General features: G+C 52.2%; 1 protein-coding gene across 1 annotated transcript in view; it reads right to left on the reverse strand.

Moving 5' to 3' along the window:
* Nucleotides 1-6,052, reverse strand: part of LOC133361965 (protocadherin-10-like) — a 7,647-nt gene extending 1,595 nt beyond the window's left edge. The window contains exons 1-2 of the mRNA XM_061580940.1: nt 4,145-6,052; nt 274-326 (exon numbers count right to left, since the gene is read on the reverse strand). Coding sequence (XP_061436924.1) covers nt 274-326; nt 4,145-6,052 — 1,961 coding nt within the window. The remainder of the gene's footprint in view (nt 1-273; nt 327-4,144) is intronic.
* Between the last annotated feature and the right edge of the window lie 3,237 nt (nt 6,053-9,289).

Raw genomic sequence — 9,289 nt, forward strand, 5'->3', positions numbered from 1 at the left:
ACTTTACCGAAAAAACCTAAGAATATGAATTCGAATTTTTTTTTATGTTGGATTTCCCACAACCGGCATTTAATTGAACGCTTTTGCCAGGAAATGTGGCCACCTCGTAGCACGGGATTCTGCCAACTCACAATAGCGCCTTCCCACCGCTCCTCTCCCATGGTGTTGTTATTGTCCGTCTGCAAATTACCGGCGCAAAACGGAACTTGATTTCGAGGCCGGACGCTGAAGAAGTGAAGGGTTCGTGTGTGCGGCGCGCTAAACGCTGCTCACCTGCTGGACTGCTGCTGCAGTCGATTGTTGGGCTCCAAGAAACAGCAAGGCCTCTGCAAAAGTTCAACGGGGGCACGCCACCGCCATTCACGCACTGCGCATTCACGATCGCGTGCGGACGGGCAAGGCGCTGCGTAAGTGCCCGTTAAATGTGTTAGTTAATCATATTTTTTGGTGTTTTCGGTAAAGTCACGTAGTTAAAGAAGAAAATAAATGGGAAAAAAATTACCCGTAAAAACAACGTTTTTCACTATAAATCCTTTATATGCGTGGCATCGGTTTTATTTTATTATTCATTTGTTTTTCTTGAGTAAGAGTTTCATTTTATCACATTGCTATTTTAAATTAAATATGAATTTTTTTTTTCCTAAAAAGTATAAAATTTTTGAAATTTTTTTTTCACGAAAATCAAGCGTCACGCACAACGAGTCTGTGTGCAAATTGTCAGCTCGATTGGATCACGGGAAGTGGGTTAAAAAAACGACCGAAAGATTTGCACGGTCGTAAGCGCGCAAGCAAGCACGCAAGCAAGCAAGCAAGTCAACTTAAAATAAAGGATTTAAAAAGAACTAAATTGAATCGTTTCGGAGGCAACACGAGCTTCCGTCTTCAGGTGGAACCGTCACAGCAGAATTACTGCATCAAGTGAAGACAACTCGAAGAGACACGAGATTATATACAGCCTGAGGGGGGGGGGCCAGGGGGGGCCGTGGGTGGGGGGGACAAGCTGGTGGGGGGGGGAGCCAGGGGGGGCCGTGGGTGGGGGGGGACAAGCTGGTGGGGGGGAGGAGCCAGGGGGGGGCCGTGGGTGGGGGGGGACAAGCTGGTGACATCATTTCTTATGATGCAGAAGATGGCCAGTGAGTTAAAACGGGGGGGCGGAATTTTTATTTTATTTTTTAACTACGTAACCAAAGAGTGTGAAAGAGCGCCAGCTCTCTGCACAAGCGGGATTGTGGACTGGCTCTGACGGGTGCCGCTGCAAGCTTACAAAGAGCTTGAGTGCCCAAGCGCGTGCAGAGATTTCTGGAGCGAGACTCCCCCAAATCCTTTAAAAACGCCGTCGCGTGCCGTATTAGGAGAGAGTTGTTTATCAGCTAAAGGATATTTTCAGACGCTACGGCTGTGCGCGTGTGCCTGCCGAGTTTTATTTTATTTTCTGAAAAATAAACGCCGTACATTCTTCTGATGTGAATAGACACACACATTGTGCCAACATGGCTCCGGATGACATTGAGCCAAGGCCGACATGCTGAGCTTTCAAAGTTTCTCACTGAAGGTGATAGTCACCGAGCGTTCATTATACAGATTGGTCGGCATTGGAATTCTTTTTTACATTTTGGATTTCCCACAACCGGCATTTAATTGAACACTCGCCGCATCCCAACTGTTTTAGCATTTTCCAGGAAATATGGCCACCTCAGAGCAGAGGTCGCAAACGGGTTTTGATTCCTTACCCGTACCCGGCCACACCAGGGTCGCAAACGGGTACCCGTACCCGACCCTACCCGTACCCTACCCGTACCTGGCCGGGTACGGGTAGGGTACGGGTATCGGGTACCTGATTGCGACCTCTGGGATGAAGCCATGTTGCAGGCGCGGGTGGGTTGATTCTAGGAACTTGAATTGTGAGAAGAGACAAGACGTTGGGAAATGAGTGACAAACGGTGACTCACCAGTGATTCACGGTCTACCCGTACCCGTACCCGGCCGAGTACGGGTAGCCGGGTATCGGGTAGGGTACGGGTATCGGGTACCCGGTTGTGACCTCTGCCTCAGAGCACGGGATTCTGCCAACGCACAATACCGCCTTCTCACTGCTCCTCTCCCATGGGGTGTTGTTGTTGTTGTCTAAATGTTATTGTCTAGATGTTGTTGTTGTTGTCTAAATGTTGTTGTCTAAATGCACCGCAAAGTAACGACATCCGCTCAGTCTGCAAATTAGTGGCGCAAAACGGAACTTGATTTTGATGCAGTAATTTTTAGCTGTGACGGTCCCACCTGATGACGGAGACTTGTGTTGCTTCCGAAACGTGATTTATTATTTTATTTTATTTCCATTATTACTTTTATTAACTTTTAATTTTGATGATTTTGAGGCCGGATTGCTGAACAAATGAAGGGTTCGCGTGTGTGACGCGGTAAACGCTCACCTTCCAGACGACTGCTGCTGCTGCTGCTGTCAATTGAAATTGTCATTGCCCTGCAAAAGATCAACGGGGGCACGCCCGTCGTCATTCACGCACTTCGAACTCACGATCGCGTGCGGGCAAGCGCCGCGTATGTGCACGTTCAATCTGTTAGTTTTGTATATCGCCAGCGCGTGACATTTTCTTCACTTCCATTCTCACCACGGAAGATTGCAACCTTCACCGTTTTGTTTAGTAACAGGAGCAATCCGTACGCAGCAGGGTCATTGTGCCGACGTCAGCGCCCGACGTCTGTCCACGAATGGGCACGCAGACTCTGAACCCCTTGGGCAGAGAGCGCACGCACGCTCGCACGCACGCTCGCACGCTCGCACGCTCGCACGCACGCACGCTCGCACGCTCGCACGCACGCACGCTCGCACGCTCGCACGTTTGAAGATGGGTCCTTGCCGGTACCACGGGTTTCGTGTTTTTTAAAAGTATGTAACGTGAGGTTATATCCGGCTCACTGACCTATCACAACTCGTCACGATGATTGGCTCTACCGGTCCTGGTCCACAGCCAATGGGGGGAAGCCTAGGGGCGTGGCCCTGACGTCATGGCAAGCTGACAGCTGTTTGTAGATGATTGGTTCTGCTGGCTTTAGCCACGGCCAATGGGGAGACGAGTCAGGGGCGTGGTCCCGGGAGCCTACGATGGAGTCTGGAAGAATCCATGGAGGCTAACCAGGTTTGGTGGAAACGTACCACGTGACCCGGGTATTAAATAGGGGTGGAGACGAGCGACACGTGGTCAGAACGGGAACGAACGGAGGAAGGGGGCCACGCGGGAGCGGGGCTCCGGGTTGCCACGTGGCAGTGCGTCTCTCTCTGTCTGTCTGTCCCTCTCACGCTGCCTGTCAGCAGCGTGAAGGAAAGCTGTTCATGAAAAGTGAAATAAAGACCAGATTCCAGGAGTCGCCTCAATGACCATTATTACACGTATATTAAGCTCGCCAAAAGGAGTGCTCGGATCTCAGCGAGCGTTTAATACGCGTGGCACCACGATTCGTACCTTCGAATGTGCCTCCTCATTATATCCGCTTCTCTGAGTCTCTTAAGCATCTGCCACCAGCAGATCGCAGGTACGCGTGGGAACCCACCCCCCCCCTTCGTGCTGCTGATTGAGGGACGTTGGTTTGCGTAGAGGTCGAACCATGAACCTCTCCGATTCAGTTGCTTTGTCTTCTTGGTTCTTTCGGTAAAGTCATGTAGAAGGGAAGTAATAAAATAATAAAAATAAAACATAATAATATTTTATTACTTCCCTTCTACGTGACTTTAGCGAAAGAACCAAGAAGATGAATCCCTGCAGTCACGAAAGCTTTAAATCAGTTGCTTTATATTATAATTGATAACCGGAGTAAAATGCATGCAGATGAAATTTCGGCAAACTCAATCGACCGTACACAATGCGCCTATATTTTATACTTGATTGCAATTTAATTTCGCGGACAGTCTACGGAGATATGCGTGGAAAAAAACACGTCATTCCCCCCTCCCCGCGCACGCTGCATTGTGCGTAGGGGGGCGGATGACGATTCGTGACGGATGATTGATTCTCAAGATTTCTTAAGTTATTGCCGCGGCAGTGAAAGTTCAGCGGGGAGTGCTTGGCGGGCCTCCCCGGGCCCGTGCGGTCATTTTCAAAAGGGGGCCGTCTTGCGTCGGCGCGTCACCTACCTGTGTGAGGTCGTGCCGGCCAGGCACACGGCGCAGAGGGTGGCGACGCGGGGGCTTGCCAAGCGCCGGCGTTGCCGCGCCCGCCGCCTCCGATGGCAGGAAGGACTTGTCCTCGTAGGCGTTGGGCGCGGTGGCGGATGCCGCCTCGCCGCCGGAGCGGGCGGCCGCCCCCGGCTCGTCACGCGCCGGCGTCCTGGCCCGGGCGGCCGCGCCGCAGTGGTAGGTGCGTAGCTCCTTGTTCTCCCGCTTGCAGCGCAGCACCACCGCCACCGCGGCCACGTTCAGGACGCACGACGCCGCGGCCAGCGCCACGACCGCGACGAACGGCGTCGCGAAGGCGCCGTCGCCGTCGTCGCCGTCGTCCCCGTCGCTGTCGTCCAGGAGCCGGCCCTCGGGGCGCGCGTCCGTGACGAACGGCGTCGCGAAGGCATCGTCCCCGTCCCCGTCGTCGTCCCCGCCATCGTCATCCGGGAGCCGGCCCTCGGGGCGCGTGTCCGTGACGCGCACCGTGAACGTCTTGACCGACACGAGCGGCGGCGCTCCGTCGTCCCGCGCCACCACCGTGAGGTTGTACTCGGCGGCGGCGGTCGCCCCGCGGTCCAGCCGCGTCGCCGTTGCCAGCGCGTACACCTCGCCCCCGTCCCAGGCGCGGAGCGCGAACGGCGGCGCCGCGCCGGGCCCCGCGGCCGACGCGCCCTCGAGCGTGCAGGTCACGCGCCCGTTGGCGCCCGAGTCTCGGTCCCGGACGTGGACGAAGGCCACGACGTGGCCGGGCGACGCCCCCCGGGACACGACGACGACGGCGGCCGCGGAGTCCGCCGCGGCGTCGCCGGTCGGGCCGAGCAGCCGCACGACAGGCGCGTTGTCGTTCACGTCCAGGACGCGCACCAGCACCGTGGCGTAAGCGGGGACGGAGTCGGGCCCCCGGTCGCGCGCCCGCACGTGCATCTCGTGGGAGTCGGCCTCCTCGTGGTCCAGGGCCCCCACGAGGGTGACTAGGCCCGAGCGCGAGTCCACCGCGAAGAGGTCGCGCGCCGTCTCGTGCGCCCCCAGCATCGCCGCGTACTCCACCTCCCCGTTGGCGCCATCGTCCGGGTCCCACGCGTGGAGCCGCGCGACCAGCGTGCCCGCCGGCGCGTCCTCGGGCACCAGCGCCCGGTACACGGGCCGCTCGAAGGCGGGCGCGTTGTCGTTGGTGTCGAGGAGGCGCACGGTGAGCAGGACTGTGCCGCTGAGCGGCGGGCGGCCCCCGTCCAGCGCGGTGAGCACGTACTCGTGCGCGGCCCGGCGCTCGCGGTCCAGGGCGCGGCGCACCACCAGCACGGGCGACAAAGCGCCGCCGCCGCCGTCGCGCGTCTCCAGGGCGAAGGCGCCGTCGTCGGGCTCCATGGCGTAGCCCCGCAGAGCGTTGGCGCCGGCGTCGGGGTCGCGGGCGCCGTCCAGCGCGAAGCGCGTGCCGACCGCGGCGCTCTCGGCGACCTCGAGGAGGGCGCTCTCGGCCGGGAAGCGCGGCGCGTGGTCGTTGACGTCCAGCACGTCGACGACGACGCGCACCAGCTCGGCGGGCCGCTCCAGGACGGCGCCGAGCAGCAGGGAGCAGCCCGAGCCGGCGCTCGCCCGGCGGCACGCGGCCTCGCGGTCGAGGCGCCGGCGCACCCACACCTCGCCGCTGTCGGCGCTCACGGCGAGGTAGTCGGAGCCGTTGGTGCCCCGCAGCGCTCGGAATCGGCGCGCGCGGAATTGCTCGGCGGTGAGGCCCAGGTCGCGGGCCAGGTTCCCCACCAGCGTGCCCGGCGGCTCCTCTTCGCGGACCGAGTAGCGCGGGGGCGCCGGCGGCGAGCGGCGGGCGGAGGCGGCGACGGTGACGGCGCAGCACAGGCAGACGAGGGCGGCGCCGAGAGGATCCATTTGTCCGGGTCGGGGCGAGCCGGGGCACGAGCTGCGTGCGTGGACGGCGCCGGCCGAGGAGTCGGAATTGCGGGGAGATGAAGGGGGGAGAGGGTCGAGCAGGAATAAGGCAACGCTTGATAACAAGTATAACCCGCAAAAACAAAATTTTGGGAAAAAATTTTTCACGAACATTAATTGTCACGCACAACGAGTCTGTGTGCAAAATGTCAGCTCGATTGGATCACGGGAAGTGGGTTAAAAAACGACCGAAAGATTTGCACGGTCCTAAGCAAGCAAGCAAGTGAACTTAATATAAAGGATTTAAAAACGACGACGTGGGGAAGCAGGTGATGGGGGGGAAGAACTGTTCGTTGTGATTTTTTTATTCGGATATTTTAAGTTGTGTAAATGAAATTGTGACCGGAAAATGGAAAAATTGACGATGCATAATCAATAGCGAGACTAGCTTCACTACCCGGTTTCGCCTGGGGGCTTGGATGAACCACGCCCGGCCGCCTTTGTCCCCCCACTGGCGATGTTCACACACCACGCCAGTTACTCGTTTGAGGCTGAGTCGACCTAGGGGAGGCCCAGGAGCGGTTAAAATAATCGTCACCGGCGGTGGCCGTGAGCGGGAATCGAACTCGGGTCGCCGGTTTCGTAGCGCGGCGTAGCGCTACCCGCTACACTACATTGCGTTAAGCTTCCACGTGCGCGGATTTGACATCACAACTCACTTGCCGTGCAAAAAATAACTGCATTATTGAGCTCCCCCCCCCCCCCCCCCCCAAAAAGTGTATTTTTAAATCCTTTATATTAAGTTCGCTTGCTTGCGTGCTTGCTTACGACCGTGCAAATCTTTCGGTCGTTTTTAAACCCACTTCCCGTGATCCAATCGAGCTGACAATTTGCACACAGACTCGTTGTGCGAGACAATTAATGTTCGTGAAAATTTTTTTCCAAAATTTTACACTGTTTAGGGAAAACAAATTAAATATTTAATTACCAATTGCTTAATACTGGCACACAATCATCTGACCCATAGGTGGCAGCCATCTCAAGCCAGAGGACGAGAGGACTCTAGCCGCCACGCATATAAAGGATTTAGAGTGAAAAACTTTGTTTTTACGGGTTATACTTGTTATAATTTGTGCATGGTGTCCAGTTTGGAACGTACCCACATGGCAAATTTCCAGTTTGTTGCATGTCGGGAAGTACGCTAAACATGTTGAACACACACAATCACAAGTTTGCCCTTTATATGAATGCAGATGTAATCTTGGCCTTGTCGAGTTGCTTGAGGTGACGCGCTCGACGGCCATCAGTGAATAGAGTGCCACGGTGAAATGCGGCGAAGTGTTTGACATACTTTAGTGCAAGCCGTCTCGTTGCTGGACACAAACATCAAGTGTTTATAACACTGGTCAACAACAACTACAACATGTTTTTTTCTGGCCTGGACTTTTGCAGCAGTGTATAGTGTAAGTGTATAGTAGTGAATAGTGTAGTGTATAGTAGTGTATAGTGTAGTGTGTAGTAGTGTATAGTGTAGTGTATAGTAGTGTATAGTGTAGTGTATCGTGTAGTAGTGTATAGTGTAAGTGTATAATGTGTAGTGTATAGTAGTGTATAGTGTAGTGTATAGTAGTGTTTCGTGTAATGTATAGTAGTGTATAGTGTAGTGCATAGTAGTGTATAGTGTAGTGTATAGTGTATAGTAGTGTATAGTGTAGTGTATCGTGTAGCAGTGTATAGTGTAAGTGTATCGTGCAGTAGTGTATAGTGTAAGTGTATAGTAGTGAACAGTGTAGTGTATAGTAGTGTATAGTGTAGTGTATAGTAGTGTATAGTGTAGTGTATCGTGTAGCAGTGTATAGTGTAAGTGTATAGTAGTGAACAGTGTAGTGTATAGTAGTGTATCGTGTAGTGTATAGTGTAGTGTATAGTAGTGTATAGTGTAGTGTATCGTGTAGCAGTGTATAGTGTAAGTGTATAGTAGTGAACAGTGTAGTGTATAGTAGTGTATAGTGTAGTGTATAGTAGTGTATAGTGTAGTGTATAGTGTATAGTAGTGTATAGTAGTGTATAGTGTAGTGTATCGTGTAGCAGTGTATAGTGTAAGTGTATAGTAGTGAACAGTGTAGTGTATAGTAGTGTATAGTGTAGTGTATCGTGTAGTGTGTAGTGTATAGTGTAGTGTATAGTGTAGTGTATAATGTAGTGTATAGTAGTGTATAGTGTAAGTGCATAGTAGTGAACAGTGTGGTGTATAGTAGTGTATAGTGTAGTGTATCGTGTAGTAGTGTATAGTGTCACGGCAAGCCTCGGGGTCACTTGCTGGAGTTCTTCCATTACTCGTACGGTACATAGGTTTTTTCAGTAAAGTCACGTAGGTAAAACATTAAAATTTATTTAAAAAAAATAAGTTACTTGATACAGTAAGCGGGCTGTGACGGTTCCACCTGAAGACGGAAGCTTGTGTTGCCTCCGAAACGTCGTGATTTTTATTTTTATTTTACTTTTATTAATTTAAATTTTTTTACCTACGTGACTTTAGCAAAAAAACCTAAGAATATGAATCCTTGCAGTCAAGAAAGCTTCAAATCTAGAAATAGTAGGGTTCATCTTCTTGGTTCTTTGGGTAAAGTGACGTAGTAGAAGAAAATTAATAAACTAATAAAAATAAAACATTAAAAATATATTCTATTATATTATTAATGAAAATAATAAAAGAATAAAAGTAAAACATGAAAAAATATATTTTTATATTATTAATAAAAATAATAAAATAATAAAAATGAAACATTAAAAGATAATATATTATTTATTATGTTTACTTTATTTAATTATTTCACTTCTACGTGACTTTACCGAAAAAACCTAAGAATATGAATCCTTGCAGTCACGAAAGCTTCAAATCTACAAACAGCAGGGTACATTTCATTAAAGCGTGTGTTTTAAAAAAGTTAGTAACATTACTCATCACGTCCATATCCAACAACGCCGAGTGGCTAAGACATGTGGACGAGATCAAGTTGTCTGCCATGAGCGTGAGCGCTGAGTAGCCACGTACCCGCTACGGGATTCACCAGCCGCCGTCGAACCTGCAACAGCAGCAGTTGGTGTAGAGCAACACAAACAATGTCGAGCAAAGCGTCGTAAGGAAGGCAAACGAGAGAGAGGTGAGAGAGAGGAGAGGCCTGGGGCGTTGAAACGAACGTCGCAGCTGTTTCTGAGGTCACGTGCTGACCACGT

The sequence above is a fragment of the Lethenteron reissneri genome, unplaced genomic scaffold (genome assembly GCF_015708825.2).
Source record: "Lethenteron reissneri isolate LAM-NWPU_2019-01 unplaced genomic scaffold, ASM1570882v1 scaffold_1309, whole genome shotgun sequence".
NCBI classification, from domain to species: Eukaryota; Metazoa; Chordata; class Hyperoartia; order Petromyzontiformes; family Petromyzontidae; genus Lethenteron; species Lethenteron reissneri.